Below are 19,691 nucleotides of genomic sequence, written 5' to 3'. Positions count from 1 at the left end.
CAAGCTTGGAAAGACAGAGCAAGTTCACAGACCTCTCCACAAAATCATCCGCAGGTCAGTGCAGAGCTACAGACGGCAGATCAAACTCTCATGCTTTTCAGCTCTCCTGACCTGTTTCTGCTTCACAGAGTCCAGATGTTTTCAGATGTCAGAAAGAGCTTCCCTGACCTGCAGATATATTCAGCATTAATGAGCCTCGCAGAAGTTACCCCTGCATCTCACCAACCGCTCTGTAAAAAAGAACGTGCAGGGTTTCCAGCTCAGGCTCCAGTGTGTTTACGATGTCTGCATCGTCCTATAAACACGTTTACCTGGTCAGGCATGATGATTTACGCCTGTTACTGACAGATGTTCAGGAAATAGACCAAGCAGACCCGTGACTGTATCAAACATTGTGTATTTGCAGATAAATAATAAAGTGCATACATACATATGTACAGGACATGCTAAACATTTTCTTCACACAGTTTTAGAACGACACCACACAAAAACAAGATCATTTCCATTCCTCCATGTGCTCTGCCGTGATTTGGTCTAACTGATGGAAGGTGTCCGTGTTCTGGTGCTCTCAGTACCAACCAGTAATGTGGCTGAGATTCCCTCTGCTTTTCCGGCTCTCTCTGACTCTGAGGACAGGAACACCTCTCTGGTCAGTCGTGTCAGGAAGCACGGCATCTCTTTCTTCCCGCCCAGCTCACGACCTTTGGCCTGGAAGGTGTAGGCCACCCTGTGGGAGAGGCGGGTCATCAGGCGAGTCAGCTCCAGGTTCTGATGGGCCTCGTCCTCCAACAAAGTGCAGAACGTCTGAAGGAAGACGGATCCAAGCGGGCTCATGAAGGCTCCGTAACCTGATGGAGAGAGGAGGAGGTAAACAGAGAAATCTGACATGGTTAAACACGTACAACCTCTGAAGAATTCTGAGAGCTCCTGAGGACATAACTGAGAAAGAAAATCACGATTTATTAGTATCCGGAGTCGGACTTGTGTTGTTGTATCAACCATCATATAAAGGTTTCTGCCAACCAAAAAAACTCTGAGGTTTTTTTTTTAATGTGTTTGTGCGTCATGAAGGAGGTTCTCCAGGATCAGCTGGAAAGGTATGCGGGCCTCAGAGGAAGTTAGAGGTCTGCAGTAATTGGGGAGAGTCTACAGGTAGTTGGGCACTTTTGTGGCAGGTGAGGAGATTCCATGAACAGTTAAAATGATTTCAGTAGTCATAGAGGAGGTTAATGGGTAGTATAGAAGATTTCTCTGGTTACTAAGGAGGTTTAGAAGTCCTTTGGTAGGTCTTAAAAGTCCCTGAAGAGATGTGATCATATTGCAAGTGTTGCAGTTGTCATAAAGATGGTTTAAGTTCTATGTTTCACGGTAACTGTGGAGGTTCTAGGGATGGATAAAATGGTTATGCTGCCTGTCAGGAGGTTTGAAGGGTAGTTTAGGAGGTCTGAGTGGCCGCTGAGGAGGTTTAGAGGGTAGTGGTGGTGGTCTGTTGAAGGCTTGGTGTTTACCTGGGGGCGTGGCATACATCACAGCTGTATCTACAGGAACTGAGAGGTGGAGGGAGAAGCTGCAGTCGGTGGCGTCACCGGCCGAGTCCACCTCCACTCCATCATCCAGAGCGTCTCCGCGACACGCCTGCAGAGACAGCATCAAGAGGATGACCTCAGCATCACAGAAGAAAACAGATCAAGTGATTCCCTCGACACGACCTAAACTCATGTTGTCCTCGCCCTTCTGCCACCTACCTGTATGAGGAACACTTTGGCCTTATTCTCCATGCACTCGTTGTCAAAATATGCGAAGATCCGAGACAGCCGGACGGGTTTGCCGTCGGCTCCGAATACGCAGTCCTCCTCCCCGTGAGACGACAAGACAGCCAGGAAGCAGTCCTTCACGGGCCGCCTGCTCTCTGCAGAACAGACACAAACAGACAGTAGTGCTGTCAGTGACCCTCAGTCAGCATTCTCACAGCAGCCATACCACTGGATACATGGCAGCAGGTATGCCAGCCTGTGTTTACGTTCACACGCAGAAGATTCAAACTAATGAAACTTTATGACCTATGTTTGATCTATGAGTGGAAATCAGTTGTAACAGTGTTTAATCACCATCACTGTAAAACACACTCATATAATCACATCCTCACATGTTATATAATTACAAATGTATCAGTCAGCGCTGGCATGTCACCAATGAGTGTCAGGGCAGTGTAAGCCTCACCTTTACCTGTAAATAGAACAGAGGTGTGTCTGTGTGTGTGGACACACACACAGAGACTGTAATGTTAAAGCTGCGTGTCTGTCAGGGAGATGGAGCTGCAAATGTTTCCTTATCTGGGCTCACAGACGCAGGCCCTGCTGTGGGCACTGATGCCCCGCCCCCTCTGAGTTTCTGTGACATCAGCTGTTTTTTTAAATGAATGAGTTCTTGGCTGAAAGCTCTCTCAATTTAAATATTTTGTCTCTGTGCTGTGTTTAAATAAAGTTAGAATGTTTTGCGTCCTGTTTTTATTGTTGGAAGTGGGCTTTTCGGGGTGATGCGATTGGTTACCTTTCTCAAACAGCTCGTAGATTTCGGCGCCGCTCAGGTCGCTGTGCAACTCCACCTTAAAGCCCCGCCTGCTGAGGGTACTGTGGAGCCTCTTGGCATCCCTCTTGGCTCCGGCCCTGTTCCCCATCTTCACCCCGGGGTAAAACTCGGCCACGGACACCACCACTGCCCGGTTCACCTCAGCCTTCCCACCCACTGGTCGTCTCTGCTGGGACATGGTGATGTAGCTGAGGTCCGCTGAGCTCTGTCTCTGTGAGTGTCTGTCAGATTTAAGCTCCTGGCTCTGCACTGAAAGTACTTTAAGAGCCCCTGAGCTGTAAAGGTGTGACCACACCTCTTTACCTTACCTGGAACTTCCTCTGCTGCCTTATCAGCCTTATGTGCTCAAGTCTTACACAACTTCATGTTTTTTCTCGCTGTGCCAGATATCCAGGTGTGTTCCACTCACGGATGACATGTCATCATTTCACGGCACACAAACATTTTCCTGCAGTAACAGAAAACAATTGAGGAGTTTTTAAAGCCTTTTATGATTTTTGATTTTAATAAAAACACTTTACTAAAAATGTGAAGTTTGTGTTTGTCATCTTTACAAATAAAGTTTGTTTCACTCCAAGCAAGACTTTTGCCACCCCTGTGAGTAAAAACCTAAATAAAAGTGAGTGTTTCCACTTTATTCTGCCTTATTCTACTTCACTGGCTGTGGGGTTTGTTTGGTCGTCTGAATCTTTCAGTGATCCTGAAAACTCCAGACAGATGGTTTAAAATCAGGTCCCTGTAGTGGCTATATTAAGTTCTCTCTTTCTCTTATATTTAAAATAACCACACTACGCAACTGTTTTTACGCGTTGTCGTTAGCAACAATGATGGTAAACCCACTGTGTGGCTCCGCCTTCCATTTGTTTGTTTTCCACATAAACCTTTCACAATGAAGCTGAAGATCCTGTTGAGATTTATAAAAAATAATAAACTGAAATGATGACAAGCAGAAGGACCATTCAAAACAAATCGAGGACCTTATTTCTAAACGAGGGGCTCCCTCTGTAGCATTGACATGGTTTGGTTATGAAAAGTCTGACACGGACCAGAAAACTGTACTATGCAAATTATGCATGAAACTGGTCCCCACCTCAGACTCAAACACGGCAAACCTCTTCTACCACCTATGTGTCACGGCGAGTGAGATGAGCTGTGTGGGGAAAAATAAAGGAGGATCCAATTGCAGGCACTCGTGAAGATGTGAAGGCAGTTTATTGAAACACAAAGCACAGGGGAAAAAATGGCAAACAGAGATTAAGCTAAACTATACTGGAAAGAACTAATCTACTGAACATGAACACAAACATGAAGGAGGATTGGTAGAGGTAAATGACGATGGACAGCAGGGAGAACACACAGATGAAACACGGTGGATGGCCAGACGGACCAGCAACTATTACAACAGAATACACAACTTAAATACACTCAGAGAAACACAGGGCGATTACACACAGGTGGGGGACACAGCTGGAAGTAATTAACGAGACGAGACAAGGGAGGTAAAACTGAATACACTCACATGAGACGCAGACCTTCACAATAAAACAGGAAACACGAAATCACTACACAAAGACACAGACTCAACACTGAGAGGCAGACAGAAAATAACACATGGAACTCAAACTATACATGAGACAACAAATCCTTGAAAACAAATAAACAGAAAGATAGAATTCTAATAATAATCAACAAAGCACAAGAGTAACAAAACGATCATTCAAAAATAAACCAAAACATGATAAACTCAAAATGCTGGGTCGAACCGACCGAGAACCCTGACACTACGCAAGAATCATGTGAAAGAGTATGGAGAGTTTATGGATGAGAAGCAAAACACAGCCGTCTGGTGCTGAAAATAAACCTTAGACTCAAACGTTACAACAGGCTTTTCCCCGTGCAATAAATAATCACAAAGAAAATTGGAGCCGTTACAACCTATGTCTAAAAATGCATTGTTTCACGCATCGGTCGATACACTCAACTCCGGGTGCATGATGCCCACCTGAAAACACTTCACACAAGTTGAATTGCCCGGGATTCACAGAATTTAAAGAAAATTTAACATTTTTGTCATATATATCATTGTCGGGATGATAAATGTTTTATATCAGGATATGAGATTTTGGTCATAGCCCTAGCGGACATATTATTGGTCAGATGAAGTCATTAAAAATGCTCCAGCAGCACAAACACGGTCAAGAAGTGTCTATGGGTGTCTGACGGGACTGACTGACTGCTGACTATCTGAGCTTCATGTTTCAGGCAGCAGATGAACTGAGGGGAAGTTAAAGTGTCCCTACGAGATAACAAGGGGTTTTTGGTTTTATGTTCTGCGTCTTTGTCCTGTCTTCCTCCCCTCACCCCCAGTTACAGCAGAGTCCTCTCTGAGTCTGGTTCTCCCAGAGGTTTATTCCACTTTAAAGGGATTTTTTTCCTTCCCACTGTCACCAAAGTCTTGCTCACAGGGGGTTGTGTGATTGATAGGTTTTCTCTGTATTGTTGTAGGGTCTCTAGCTTACAGTGTAAAGCACCTTGATGTGACTGTTGTTGTCATTTTGCACTATATTAAAACAATGATTTAATTTTTTAAGCTTGTTGAGTTTGCATGTAATGAGACACACTCTATAAATAAAGAACAGACTGACTCATGCAGATGTAATGTGGTGGAGTCTGGACAAGGTTGACTGCTGCAGAGATTGAAGTGAGTGAGGAACGTAGCTGTTTGCGCTGTGCTGTCTGCTGTAGTCACACTCATCTGTCAGCTGCTCGTAAACTTTGATCACAGGTCACACGCCTGACCTATCAGCATCTCATGCCTCAGAGGAAACCTGCTTTTCCTGCCGCACACGGGAACAAGGTGTCCATAAAAAATAACACGTAAACAAATCAAAGCATTCCAGGAATCCTTGAACACGCTCACATATGTGCACGAACACCCGTCTTTATTTCATTTTAATTCATCAGACTTCATCCCAAAGGAAATTCTCGATGAGGTCGGCTGCTCCCACACACAACAGAAAAAAACATTAATTCAGTAGAAAAAACAAGAAGTTGATCATTTATAAATACAAAATGTAGTCCTTACAAATAATTTAAAAAATAGACATTTGCATATCCCTCCAAAATATTTAAGTAAAAAATTATTTATTGTTTAATTTCTGTAGATATTCAGTCTATGTCTTCTTCTTCCTTCTTTCTCTCTGTATGTCTTTCTTTTAATTCCCGCCTTGATTTCCAAACTGATCCTCTGTGGGAATCTCATCCTCCAACATCCACACATCTAATTTGATTGACCCCTCCATCATGGCCTCTATCTATTTATCTATTCCTCACTATTTAATTAGATCACTCATTCCTAAAGTCAAGAATGCTGCTGTCCCACACATTTATGACCCAATCAAAGATCTTAATTCTGTCACAGTGATTACACATTTTTTATTTAAAATGACATAAAAATCACACGCTGCTGGCGATAAATGATTAATACTACAATGACCTTCAGTTATTACTGCAGCCCACCTGCAGCACCTTTGGTCCACACTCTGGGAATCCTTAGATATTTAAATGTATCAATTTAACCATCTATTTGTTATTCTGATTTTATTTAAATATTTGTTTCAGGCAAAATAAATCAAACAGAAAGGATTGATGGAGGCAGATGATCCACTGTGGCACCACCTAAAGGAAGCACTTGGAAGAAGAAGAAAAAGATTCATATCTTGATTTGCTTTATTTACATATTTGCAATTATTTGTATTACATTTATAACGTTTTATCATTCATTTATTCAAGTATTTATTTATTTTATAATATTTCTTTATTTACTCATTTATTCAGGTAGTTTTATTGTTTCCATTTTTTATTGATCCTTGAATTCCTTTATTATTTGTTATGCATGTGTTATTATGTTTCACTGCTTTGATGATGTAATTTCTTAATCTGGGATAATCTGGGATTAATCCACTCATTAATTTCATTTAACAGTCTTCAATTATACAAACAAATAATGAACAAAAAAACATAAATAAATATATTAAATTAAATTTTTCTTTTCCAGTCGCTTAACCAGGGGCGATTCTAGGATTAGAGCTCTTCACCCAGAGAGCTGCCCAGCCAGGCAAGATAAATCATAAGATTCTTAAATTCATCAAGTCTCTCTGTCCCTGGGTCCTCGTCTCAAAACATGACATCACTGTTTTGTACATTTTAACACAATTTAATCCCCATATTTGTGAAAGAAAAGCAAAACACTTTTCTGAAAAGTCTGTAACAAAACCATCAAATCTGATCAAGGTTATTTAAATGCTGCAAAAGAAGAATGGATTGGAATAAAAAAGAAAACATATCCTAACCTTCATTACTGGGGGAAAATAATGAGTGATGCTCATAGTGAGTAAAAAGTAAACTGAGTGCATTGTTTGGACAGAGATTCACTTTTAATGTGTATGTATAATATAATACATATACATAAAAAAACACTCCCAAAACAGAATAAATTATTACAAATAAAAATCTAATTTAATAATACAAATTTTGTGTTGTAAGATTTATGGGTTTCATGCTTTCATAGTGGTACTTTCAGGTGGTACACACTGTAAAAAGTTTAACATTTTTAGAAACAGAGCACTTCTCTTTACAGCTCCTCACTCCACCAGGGCCGTTTGGCTCTTTCTGATAGTGCGCAAATGTGGCGCACATACTGCAGCAGTCATACAGACAACTGGACAGTCCAAAAGTTGGCCTACCTATTACTGGCTGAGGTTTTAGTAGAGTTGTGGTTGAACCACATAAAAATATATCATTAATTTTAATCTCCCCAATCAATGATAATGTTATATTGGAATGTTGTTAAAGAGGGTCAAATGTTTCAACCCAGTTTGTTTTGCAGATTCTGTACAGCAGCTTTAATATAGGGAGGACACAACTTCCAGATTGTTTGAGTAAAATCTGGTTTTTTCTCTTTGTCAGTTTAACAGTTTCTGTTTTGCCTGTCACTGTTCCCTGTCTGTTTTCTTACCTGGTTCTTCCTGACCTTGTAATTTCTCCTCACGTTCTCCTCTTTCCTCTCTCCCTCTTTGGACTGACAATCATACACAAATAGATTGTATTCAATTAGATGATAAATTACATTAATATGAAAAAATACTATTAAAATCGCTAACACAAAGTCCTCTCTCAGTCTACTTTCAACCAAAAGGAAAATAACCAAACCACATGAATATCTAATAAAAGATATAAATATTGAAACACTGATCCAACATTATTCTTGATTGACGGATCGTTTGATTTTACACTTTTACCTGAATGTGGCTCCTTTTAAAAAAAAACAAAACAAAAAACAAAAACAACTTCCTTATATCCATTATGAACCTGGCTGTCTCTCTGTACAAAAAAAATGGTAAATGGCCTGTATTTGTATAGCGCTTTACTAGTCCCTAAGGACCCCAAAGCGCTTTACGCATCCAGTCATCCACACATTCACACACTGGTGCTGGCAAGCTACATTGTAGTCACAGCCACCCTGGGGCGCACTGACATGTGTGCGCCCCAGGGTGGTCCCAAAACACACACGCACGCACGCACGCACGCACACACACACACACACACACACAACAGGAGTTCTAAGGTTAATGGGCATTCGGTCAGTTAGCTAGTTAGTATCGATTTAAAACAGGACAGTGGTAACAACAGCAGGCTACGGACAATTTTAAGTTTTAGGTTTTCAAATGTCACTGATTTTACTGCAGTGTAGGACAAATTGTAGGGTAGCAAACATCGCTGGAAAACAAGTTTTTTTACACCCTGGTTACCTGGTGTAATGTTTTTCAGTAAAAAGAAACATGGTCTGACTCCTACCAACTATATAAAGAGTAACAGAAGGTTAAATGCAGCTAATATGTCCTGTTTTAAGCCAGGCACTCACACCTCTGCTCCGCTGCGTCTCAGCCACCATCGCTCTGGCAGCAACGGCGCTAGAGCCAGAGCCAGAGCTGGAACAAACCATTTTGGGAGGGGGGGGGGGGGGGGTTTATACATACTTTTGTTGTTAAAATGTTCCATCTCAATTACGTACTGTATGCTTTTTATATTTTTAGCAGTGTGTCACACAAACAGCAAATATTGTCAAAAAAAGTAAGAAATCTTTGGGGGTGCTTTGATTCATTTTTGGAGATGCTGAAGCAACCCCAAAAATGGGCTAAAATCGCCCCTGGTGTGGATAGTTTTGCCGGAAAAAAAACGGCGGAAGAGGGGCAGCCGAAGAGTAAACTTTTAAAAGTAAGTACTGAATATTATGTCACTTATTTATGTGTGAATGTTTAATAACGAAGAACATTAAAACATTACTGTTAGCCACATGTCGGCAAAGTTATGTGACATTAGCGATGTTTGTACTAATTTGGTTCAATAGTTGACGTTAATCTTACAGAGAATGTGATGATTTTATGGATATTTAAAGTAAGCACTGAGACAAATTTAGTAATGCCAACATATTAAAAGAACAATATTTGTCTCTCATATATATAACACAGTTATATATATACAGTGTCAAAGAAACCTGTCTTTGAGTGAAGATTTAAGGTGACAGAAAATATAAATAATATAAACAAATGCAGCTTGAATCTTTACTGAAGCTCAGTATTTGACACAGAGTTCATTTACTGCTGTAATAACTAATAATGATTGAAATTATAACTTTAATATTGACCATATTATATTTACATTACCAAAGTGAGATGACTTTGAGTCTCATGAACAACATCAGCTAATTGTTATTTACTAGCTAATCTTAAATGACTGTTCAGTACAGAAGTGAAGCCCAATAATCATGATTTCACAGTCCCGTGGTCTCAGCCTCTGATACTTATCAAATCAAAGCTCATGTAGAAACAAACAAACACACGAACAAAAGATTTTCTCCTTCATTTCTGTCAAATAAAGCTGTATGAAACGTTTCCAGTTGTTAGTGTTATGGTTGCTAGGCAACCTGGGCAGCGCAACGGAGGCTAGACCGTCCCATTTCACAAGCCGTCTGGGTGCTCAGCACCCCCAAAGCTTTGATCCTACAATAGCCCCTGGTGTGTACCACAGTGACACTTTGATAGATGCACATGATCATCAGAAACTTTTAGGAGTCAAAATGACGCCTCAGCCAAAATTTTAAGACACCAGATTTTAGGAAAGACTAATCCGGGAAACTAAACCATAACTGCTGCTTATTTTCTATAAATGCCTGAAACTGTTTCAACACTGTCTTTACTTCAAAACCACAAAGATCACATCAGAACTCCTGTTTCTACTATTTGCTTTTGTTTTTTTGTTTTTGTTTTTTTTTCCTGGATGAGATGTTTATTAATGTAAAAATATAATATAATATAATGTTCCAAAAAGTATAATGAATTTGCTATAATTTTTAATAATGTTGTCTGATGAAGTGTGTCAAAATTTATTCTGAGATTACAATATTTCCGTCTTTGTTAACAAAGGACAAGCACTAGAAATATTCCTCTGAAAACAGCTGTTCCACATTTCTTTTTTAAAAGAGTAAATCTTATTGTTTTCATCCGGAATAACCTGGATTGATCTGAGATCATTTATTTTTCGTATCCTCTGTCTGTGATTAGTCTCTCAGGTGCGACGTCTGGCGGCAGGTAGGCGCCAGAGCGGCTGTCATTGCGTCATCCGTGTGCGCCGGCAGTATTGGTGCTGCGACACTGCTCCAACTTTCCGTGACACCGCACACCGTCCAGAGCACAGCATAACCTAATCCGCCTTTTTACCCCCGAGCGGAGCGACACAGCGGCGGAGGAGCTGTGGTCCGGCTCCGAGTCGCCGTGGCAGAGACACGTGGTCAGAGACGGACTTCCGCTGGGTTCAAGCTTTTACTCTTTTATTTCTAACGTCTAGCAGTGGAGACATGTCCAGATCCGCGAAGAAGAACGGCATACCTGACAGGTGCGTGTCAGCCTACAGCTCCGCGCATGCACAGGTATAACTAAGAGTCCGGGGTTTATTACAAAGACGGTTATTAATAACAGCTTCATGAACCTGAGAGCCTCCAGTCTGCTGCTGTGTGACCTCATGACCAGCGCACGGTCTTACGAGTAACCGCGATTACATCATCACACACGTAAACAAATAATGACCCGCAGGTAAATATAAAAAATAAACATCTAGCGCATGATCATAATGACTTCACCGATGTGACGTTTAAAGGGTTTTACACTGAGCGTTCATGTGTAATCTGTGATCATCAAGCAGCCACGCCTGCAAAGGAAACACGAGTGGATTATTTCTAAAGATTATTTTAAAAAATTCAGCTGTGTGTGAAATAAGTAAATAAAGAGTTATTTAAAAGAGCTACAGGAAAGCTACATGGAAGTTCACTGTTATTTTGGGAACGTCTTTGAACATCTATAACCGTATCTTTAAACTGAGATGTTAATGTGAAAGTTCTCTCTCAGGTGAGAGTAACGGCAGTAGAAGTAAGAATCGGGCATCTTCAGGTTTCCATGACAATGCTGACTGACTGTTCGTGTCCTGCAGGTGGCTCGATTACTCGCCGGTTGGAAAACGCCTCCGCGGGACTCGATTCATCGCCTTCAAAGTTCCTCTGAAGCAGGTCAGTGTGTCATCTGAGCTTCCTCCCCACAAATGCCTCGCTCAGCGTCACTCATGATCATGATCATCATCTTCTTCTTCTTCTGTGCAGTCTCTGAACCGCCAGCTGCCGCACTCTGATGTGTTTGGCCCCTGGGAGCTGCTAGATGCTGTCAGCAGCGAGGAGGAGGAGCTTGGGCTGATCATCGACCTCACTTTCACCACACGTTACTACAGGCTCGAGGTGAGCACAAGATCTTGCATTTATAGACAAATCGATCAAGTCTGTGTTTACTGATCAGTGTTATTGATTATGCTGCTATTATTCCACCTGACCACAGACACACACGAACACACAGACAGACGCACTGCTTATCCCACAGAATGTATATAAAAGATGGATTTTCTCCAGGCGTTCATTCTCTTTCAGAGCCTTATCTGGACATTAGAGGAACTGCAGCTTTCTGATGATGATAAAGTAAACTGTGTGTGTGTGTGTGTGTGTGTGTGTGTGTGTAGGACATTCCCAGGTCCCTGCTGTGTGTGAAGATCTTCACGCGAGGTCACGAGGTTCCCAGTGATGACACCATCCTGAGCTTCAAACGCGCCGTCTGCAGCTTCCTGCGGGAGAATAAGGAGAACGGTGAGAGCAAGCTACTGTGAACCTCCCTCGCTGACACAGGTTTAAGTCTGATCTCCTCCTTCACCTCCTGCTGCTCTGCTGCTCCTGCATGACTGCCATGTTTTGCAGATTTGAGGCTGCTCAGATTTTAGATTTGGGGACTTTTGGGAAGAAAATCAGCTCTGAGCATTTTAATCAGCTGCTGTCTCACAGGAGCTCTCCTCCTCTTCCGATGAGGAGGAGGAGGAAGTCTGCTGGGACTTCAGGCTCGCAGGCAGCTGATTGGTCAGATTTCAAGCAGTCACATGACGAGGAGCTGCTGGTTTCCTACTTCAATCAAACCCGTCATGCTGGCTGTGGTCACATGACTTTTAGGCTTTGCATGAATGAGATCGTGTGCGATTGGCATTGTGTCCTTTAATAGGAAACCACAGTAGAAGAAGTGCGATCTGAGCTCTAACTGTGGCTTGTGTCTCCTGCAGATAAGCTGATCGGCGTGCACTGCACCCACGGCCTGAACCGTACCGGGTACCTGATCTGCAGGTATGTACAAACTTAAGCCTGCTGGTTGGCTGGACTCAAGGGTGTGGGCGGGATCTAACTGCTACGTGTCACCTGCAGGTATCTGATTGACGTGGATGGGATGGACCCCAGGGAGGCGGTGCAGCGTGAGTCGGCTTCTTGTGTCCATGTTTCATATTCAGTGTTGGGGAGTAATGGAATACATGTATCGGCGTTACGTATTTAAAATACAACATATGAGTACATGAGTACATTAAGAGGCTCAAATGCCTGTTTCTCAATCTCACGGCCCATGTCACCACTACTTGCAGCCGCATAATGACGTGAAGAAATATTTTTTAAAATTATTATTCAACAAATGACCCACCAGAAACGAGAGCTGGAAGCATGTAAATAGAATAATAACCACCGCAGCCAAGAAGAGTGCCTGACGAGCCCAGTTGTAAGTAAGCTGTTAAGACTCAAATCAAATCAAATCACTTTTATTGTCACATCACATGTGCAGGCACACTGGCACAGCACATGCGAGTGAAATTCTTGTGTGTGAGCCCCACAAGCAACAGAGATGTGCAAACACAACAACACAAACGAGCAAAATACAAGAATGGCCAACCTGAAACTAATAAATATATGTACAATATATAATAGTGTATGCATTTCTGGATGTGTATACTAAATATTTTCCTACGTGTGTGTGTGTGTGTGTGTGTGTGTGTGTGTGTATACACATTTTTACAAATTAAATAGTAAAAAAAATAAATAAATAAATAAATAAATATAATAATAATAATAATAATAATAATAATAATAAAATATACAGAGTTGAATATGTGCAAAACAGTGGCATTACTGTACAGTATGGAGTGCATAATGTTGAAGTTCCAGTAGTGATGCTGAGGTGTCTATGACGTGTTCAGCAGTCTGATGGCCTGGTGGAAAAAGCTGTCTCTCAGTCTGCTGGTACGGGACCGGATGCTGCAGAACCTCCTTCCTGATGGAAGCAGTCTGAACAGTTTATGGCTGGGGTGACTGGAGTCCTTGATGATCCTCCCCGCTTTCCTCAGGCAGCGCTTCCTGTAGATGTCTTGGAGGGAGGGAAGCTCACCTCCAATTATCCGTTCAGAGCACCGCACTACTCGCTGGAGAGCTTTGCAGTTGTAGGCGGTGCTGTTGCCATACCAGGTGGTGATGCATCCAGTGAGGATGCTCTCAATGGCACAGTGATAGAAGGTCCTGAGGATGCGGGGGCTCATGCCGAATCTTTTCAGTCTCCTGAGAAAGAAGAGGCGCTGCTGCGCCTTCTTCACTGTTTTGTTTGTGTGTACTGACCACGTAAGATCCTCAGCCAGATGTACACCAAGGAACCGGAAGCTGCTCACTCTCTCCACAGCAGCGCCGCTGATGGTGATGGGGGTGTGTACTTCTCTGCACCTCCGGAAGTCCACTATCAACTCCTTTGTCTTTGCGACGTTGTGGGTGAGATGGTTGTCTTGACACCAGTGGGTCAGGGTGCTGACCTCCTCCCTGTAAGCCGTCTCATCACCATTGGTGATAAGACCCACCACTGTAGTGTCGTCCGCAAACTTCACAATGATGTTGGAGCTGTTAGTGGCTGTGCAGTCGTAGGTGTAGAGTGAGTACAGGAGAGGGCTCAGTACACACCCCTGTGGAGCACCAGTGTTCAGTGTGAGGGGGGATGAGGTGATGCTGCCCAGTCTGACCACCTGGCGTCTGTCAGACAGGAAGCTAAGGATCCAGCTGCAGAGGGAGCTGCTCAGTCCTAGATCCTGCAGTTTCCTGTCCAGCTTCGAGGGAACGATGGTATTGAATGCTGAGCTGTAATCTACAAACAGCATCCTCACATACGTGTCTCTCTTCTCCAGGTGTTACAGGGCAGTGTGTAGTGTCAGGGCTATGGCATCATCAGTGGACCTGTTGTGGCGGTATGCAAACTGTAGAGGGTCCAGTGAGTCGGGTAGTGCAGAGCAGATGAAGTCCCTGACCAGCTTCTCGAAGCATTTGCTTACGATGGGGGTCAGGGCTACAGGTCGCCAGTCGTTCAATGAGGAGATGGTGGAGGATTTGGGTACAGGGACGACGGTGGCCATTTTGAAGCAGGCTGGGACTACAGACAGAGAGAGGGAAAGGTTGAAGATGTGTGTGAACACTCCAGCCAGCTGAGCCGCGCATGACCTGAGGACGCGGCCGGGAATCCCGTCCGGACCAGTAGCTTTGCGTGCGTTCACCTTCCTGAAGCACTTCCGCACATCCTCCTCAGACACAGTGTGCGCACTGACGTCATCCGCGGTGCGCACACTGTCTGGTCTCATGGTGTTCGCTGTGTCGAATCTAGCGTAGAATACGTTTAGATCCTCACACAGAGAGGCCGTGGACTCGACTCGACTGTACGCTGTGCTCGTGTTTTCCTCCGAAACAATAAGTTCCGTTGGAGCAGCCTTTCAACGCCTCTCTCTGTCTCTCGCTAGCAAAGTTGACCCAGACAACAAAGTACCGTTATTGTCGGGCTATAAGCCGCTACTTTTTGCACAAGCTTTGAACCCTGCGGCTTTTAGTCAGGTGCAGCTTTTCTATGGATTGTCCATGATTTTTGCCATATCGTAAGACGATTTGTTTTGTTTGTTCCGCTGTTGTACGCCACTACGTTGCCTGGCGGAAGGATCGGGGTTCAAGAGTGGTATGTTGGTCACGTGTCCATCCGCCAGGCAACATAGTGCCATACAAGTAACGCGAAAAACAAACTTCAAATTAACGCTACGCGTTCAGCGGGAGTCGTGGATGACGAGCGGCGATAAACTTGCGAAAAGCAAGTTATGCTCAACTCCACCGGTGGATTCTGACAGCGTGGAAAAGTGTGAAAACATCCACGATCACCAACGGATTTCGAAGGGCTGGACTGCTGCATGATGGAGAGGAGGACACCGCCACGGCCCTTCAGAGGGTGTTCGACTCCGACACTGACACTGACAACGAGGATTTCTTTGGTTTTGAAAGTGACAACGAAGGAAAGAAGCTGAGAGTGGATGACGAAGCCATCCTGAGCCTGTTTGTATCCGACACTGGAGAAGAGGACTTTGGTGGTTTTAGTGCGCAGGAAGATGGTGAATGACTGACTTTTCTTCTTGTTAAAGCCATGTCACTGCACCTGAGTCTATTTTTCTGGTGTGCTGTAGGTTATTGTTATGTACTACATTTGTTACTCATTTATGAAGCACAGTACATGTTTCGTACTTGTAATTACCGCTACTTGTACATATACCTAAAAAGTTATGCAAATATGTACCATAACTTGTTTTTCAAAATATTAATAAAAGGGGTGTGTCTCCAAACAGCCGTCTCTTTCCTGACAATTCCCTTTGTGCATATTCTCTTACATATGATAAGTCAACATTGAAACACCTGCGGCTTTTAGTCAGGTGCGGCTAATGTATGTACAAAACAGGATTTTCCCCTGATTTTAGCTTGTGCGGCTAATATTCAGGTGTGCTTTGTAGTCCGGGAAATACGGTAAAGCTATTTTTCGGCTACGAGCCCGACACGAACCCGACGTATTAGCCAGAGGTCCCTTTACTACGGTTCGGAGCCACGGACCTGTTTTATATACGCGTGGAATAGTTTTACGAGATCGCTGCAAAAAGTGCAGCCTTACCTAATGTCCACCTACTGTTACTCATTTTGTATTAAGATTTAAAAATCTAGTCGGTATTGGTATGGCGACTAACCTTCAGTAATAGTAATAAATCACACAACAATAGTACATTCATGTAGTTGTAAAAAAGCATAATAATATATTAAGTAATCTAAAGTATTCAGAATACGTTACTCTCATTGAGTAACGTAACTGAATACGTTACAAAATACATTTTGGGCCATGTATCCTGTAATCTGTAGTGAAATACATTTGAAGAGTAACCTTCCCAACACTGTTCATATTTCACGTGTGAAGCATGTGTAAGCATCGTCTCTCTCTGCAGTGTTTAACTTGTCCCGCGGTCACGCCATCGAGAGGCAGAACTACCTGCATGACCTGCAGCACGGGCGCAGGAGGAGGTGAGGCTCCCCCCCACTCACTGCACCCACACGAATTATTCAAAATCAACAGATAGACTCTTTAGAAATATCCTAAAGACAAAAATATTTCAACTGGTCTGGTCCATGAGGCGTTTGGTACCAGGCCGCGAGAGTTGAGGCTCGGGTGTGAAATGTATGTTTTTTTGGGATTTTTGGGGGTCTTTATCGTTATTTTTTAAGTTGTTTTTATCGTTAACTCGGTTTCTCTGGGTCTTTTCCCGTCTGTTACGAATAAATCTTTTTTTTTTTTAATACCAGTACTAGTTTCATTTTGTTGTATTTGTCTGCGACACCTTAAAGGCCAATCCGTGAAAATATTGTCGGACATAAACTGGTACAGGGCGCAAAAAAAGTTGGACTTGGACTGTTTTACAGTATAAATTATGAATATAAGGGTTAAAGGAAGTTTAAAATGTTGTAAAATATCAACATAAATTCCCTTCATGTGTTTTCATAATCAGAATGAATTCAAAATATTTAAATGGTGCAGAAGTTTTCATAGAATATTTTAAAATATTTGTGTTTAACTGCTATGCGTTTGCATGGGTTCCCTCCGGGTACTCCGGCTTCTTCCCACAGTCCAAAGACATGCAGTTAGTGGGGATAGGTTAATTGAAAAATCTAAATTGCCCATAGGAGTGAATGTGGGAGTGAGTGTGAGCATGAATGGTTGTCTGTCCCTGTGTGTTGGCCCTGTGACAGAGTGGCGACCTGTCCAGGGTGTACCCCGCCTCTGTCCCTATGACAGCTGGGATAGGCTCCAGCGCCCCCCGCGACCCTGAAAAGGATAAGCGGAAGTGAATGGATGGATGGATGCTATGAAATAATAAAAATATTAAAAATGAAGAGAAAAAATACTAAAACACGACAAAAACATTTAAAAATGTAAATATCTCAAATTATTCATCAAAGAACAATCAACACATTTCCATACTCAAAATGTTTGTGAAAGTTTCTTTTGAGGAAAAACGAATATTCTTCAATTTTATTTGGTTATTTATTACAGTACAAATAAAATATTAGAAATACATATCTGATATATTTTTAACCACAGTCTAAGCTCGCCTTTAGAAATTGTATTTACAGTTGTCATTTTCGTCTTGCTCTGAGTCGTCATGCCGACTAACTGCTGCGCTCTGATTGGTTCCTGACTCTTTCTGGTCCATTGTCACAGTAACGAAGGGATGGAGGAGGTGGAGCAGGAGCCAATGAGAGGTCAAGCTGTTCATCGCCCGCTTTCCAGCTTGCCAAGCGATGACTGCGATCAGAAGAGGCGCGAACACGCTCAAAAGTCCCGGCACCACAGGTAGGACGACACACCTGAATATGTTCATCAGTCATAGAAGGAAGGAACCAAGTTTAATAAACGTCAGAGAATCATCATTACATCCTGCTGCTTTCAAATTCACTCATTACAGAAGTGAATAAAGTTTTTTAACCCTTTAAAGCCGGTCGAAGCGGGCATCCTCCGTTTTGCGTAACTATTTTTAAATCCTTGTAGCACTGCAACCACGTGAGCTAGCGCAGTAAATGTTTTTTGCATATGAAACCGGAGGAGTCGTACTTACATCTAGGTCACAGTTTCCTTCCACATATAGCTTTGCAAAGACTGCATAAAAAGCACTTGCAGCAACAAAAACATAATATTCCAGAAACACGCTTTGCCGATCCGATCAGCTGTTCATAACACTACCTACGTCCATCAGCGCGAACTATCGCATGTCCGCCATGACCTGCCCGAAACCGGACGTGACGTCATTTTGCGGAAATGTAGTTTTTTTACCATCAGGGCCTCATGAGCCTATACTGGTGTTTTTAAAAGTTGTGTTTGACTTTATGACTTTCTGTATCGTTTCTGGGATGCTTAGGACTCATATTACACTGCTGGAAATAGTTTATTTTGATGCATATGGTGTTTTGTTTTTTTTGCAAATTTACACTATAATATTTATTTTCGTTTTTCCTGCAGTATATAAAAATTGGTGTATTTCAAAAATAAAACTATGAAGACACTTAAAATAAATTTCCTGTGGTGGAAACTATTTTGTGCAACTTTTTTGTATTTACAGTTTTGAGGGATAAGCCTCTTAAATTTCTCTAACTAGAAATATATGTTAAAAAAACAAAAACGATTTTAATTTTTTTGTAGTTTATTGCACTTTTCTGCAATTTATGTAATTACTATGCACTTAATGCATACATATTATTGAAATTTGGGCTATAATGGTTGTATTGATGTATATCAACTTGAAATGTTCCCAAAAATGGCTCCACACCATGTAAAAATATAATATTAGCTCTGGCGGACTTGGTTCTATGGTAGGTCTTAAAGGGTTAAATGATTGAAATATAATCTTGTGTGTGTGTGTGTGTGTGTGTGTGTGTGTGTGTGTGTGTGTGTGTATATTCTTAAATAAAACAAAAAAATTATCAATTTTCCATATATTTAAAAATATGAATAAAAATATTTTCTTTTTTTTTCAAATGAAAAAAGACCTCCACGACAAGGGAACGTCCACCTTCATCACCGCCCTCCTCAGGGTGACTTTCTCCCCCCTCCTCCACCATCGCTCAACCCGTATCGATGGACACGTCCTCAGGCGGATAATCAGTGGAGGAGACCGCCACACTTGGAGGATAGCCGTGTGGGGAACCCTCAGTGGAGGCCAGGCGCCACAACGCTGGACACGTGGAGAACTCCTCCTCCTCCGATCCTCCCTCGCTACTCACCACGCTGGACTGCTGAAGGCTATGGAGTGCCTGAGGAAGAGTGGGCGGGGCCACAAATGAGACACAGCGACAGCAGACACATACGGGGAGGCAGAGCAAGCGGATACGACCACTAGATTTTATTTGATAGAAGAAGAATGGACTGAGGTGATGTGGCCTTTTAAGGATGTTAGTGTTTGAATGAGAATATTTAAACAGGAATTAAAATTAACGCTGCTGAAGTCCACTTCAGCCAATCACAGCGCAGTTCAAATGTCGTCATTATTACTTTGATAACCTCGCTCTAGCTTCCAAGACTGACATTTGATGTGCGTGTGTGTGTGCCACATGTCTGAAGGTCAGAGTTCAAGGTGAAGAGTGGAGAGTGATTTAAAGTTTCATGTTTTCATGAGTGAATAAGAAGAAAATGAAACATGTTGTTTGTGTGCTTGTTTTATTAAATGAAAGCTGAAAATGTTGTGTGTCAGTAAATTATAAACTGGTATGAAGTGGTGTGACTTGAGCGCTCTGTCGGGCGTCTGTGAGCTCACTGAACTGTGGA

The 19,691-nt window shown here is 42.4% G+C and overlaps 2 protein-coding genes across 4 annotated transcripts; one reads left to right on the top strand and one right to left on the bottom strand.

Moving 5' to 3' along the window:
- Positions 1-387: 387 nt before the first annotated feature.
- Positions 388-7,634, bottom strand: LOC113027421 (caspase-7-like). Of its 2 annotated transcripts, XM_026177036.1 has the most exons (6): positions 7,607-7,634; positions 2,898-3,037; positions 2,551-2,755; positions 1,746-1,909; positions 1,509-1,635; positions 388-848 (listed from the first exon to the last, which is right to left on the bottom strand). In XM_026177036.1, the coding sequence occupies exons 3-6, from the start codon at positions 2,675-2,677 to the stop codon at positions 535-537; spliced, it is 732 nt and encodes a 243-aa protein (XP_026032821.1). In that variant the 5' UTR covers positions 2,678-2,755; positions 2,898-3,037; positions 7,607-7,634; the 3' UTR covers positions 388-534. The 2 variants fall into 2 exon arrangements, with proteins under 2 accessions (XP_026032821.1, XP_026032820.1); XM_026177035.1 differs by having other exon boundaries at positions 2,551-3,037.
- A 1,168-nt stretch (positions 7,635-8,802) lies between these two features.
- On the top strand, positions 8,803-19,638 carry LOC113026325 (RNA/RNP complex-1-interacting phosphatase-like). Of its 2 annotated transcripts, XM_026174981.1 has the most exons (10): positions 8,803-8,865; positions 10,212-10,542; positions 11,134-11,209; positions 11,300-11,431; positions 11,707-11,830; positions 12,292-12,352; positions 12,431-12,477; positions 16,324-16,399; positions 17,595-17,726; positions 18,915-19,638. In XM_026174981.1, exons 2-10 carry the CDS (start codon positions 10,505-10,507, stop codon positions 19,264-19,266), a joined length of 1,038 nt encoding a protein of 345 aa, XP_026030766.1. In that variant the 5' UTR covers positions 8,803-8,865; positions 10,212-10,504; the 3' UTR covers positions 19,267-19,638. The 2 variants fall into 2 exon arrangements, with proteins under 2 accessions (XP_026030766.1, XP_026030767.1); XM_026174982.1 differs by lacking the exons at positions 8,803-8,865; positions 10,212-10,542 and adding an exon at positions 10,587-10,739.
- The last annotated feature ends 53 nt before the right edge of the window (positions 19,639-19,691 follow it).

The sequence above is a fragment of the Astatotilapia calliptera genome, chromosome 7 (genome assembly GCF_900246225.1).
Source record: "Astatotilapia calliptera chromosome 7, fAstCal1.2, whole genome shotgun sequence".
In the NCBI taxonomy this organism is placed as follows: Eukaryota; Metazoa; Chordata; class Actinopteri; order Cichliformes; family Cichlidae; genus Astatotilapia; species Astatotilapia calliptera.
The sequence above is the reverse complement of the archived record's forward strand: the minus strand, read 5'-3'. Positions and strand labels throughout refer to the sequence as shown.

What these genes read in the sequence shown, in the direction of transcription:
- LOC113027421 (XM_026177035.1), bottom strand. Translation starts at nt 2,767, where the DNA reads ATGTCCCAGCAGAGACGACCAGTGGGTGGGAAGGCTGAGGTGAACCGG. An exon ending in CCAAAGTGTTCCTCATACAG is followed by an intron (nt 1,636 to 1,745) that starts GTAGGTGGCAGA and finishes CTGTCTCTGCAG; the next exon opens with GCGTGTCGCGGAGACGCTCT. An exon ending in GATGTATGCCACGCCCCCAG is followed by an intron (nt 849 to 1,508) that starts GTAAACACCAAG and finishes TCTCTCCATCAG; the next exon opens with GTTACGGAGCCTTCATGAGC.
- LOC113026325 (XM_026174981.1), top strand. Translation starts at nt 10,505, where the DNA reads ATGTCCAGATCCGCGAAGAAGAACGGCATACCTGACAG. An exon ending in AAGAACGGCATACCTGACAG is followed by an intron (nt 10,543 to 11,133) that starts GTGCGTGTCAGC and finishes CGTGTCCTGCAG; the next exon opens with GTGGCTCGATTACTCGCCGG. An exon ending in GCGGGAGAATAAGGAGAACG is followed by an intron (nt 11,831 to 12,291) that starts GTGAGAGCAAGC and finishes TGTCTCCTGCAG; the next exon opens with ATAAGCTGATCGGCGTGCAC.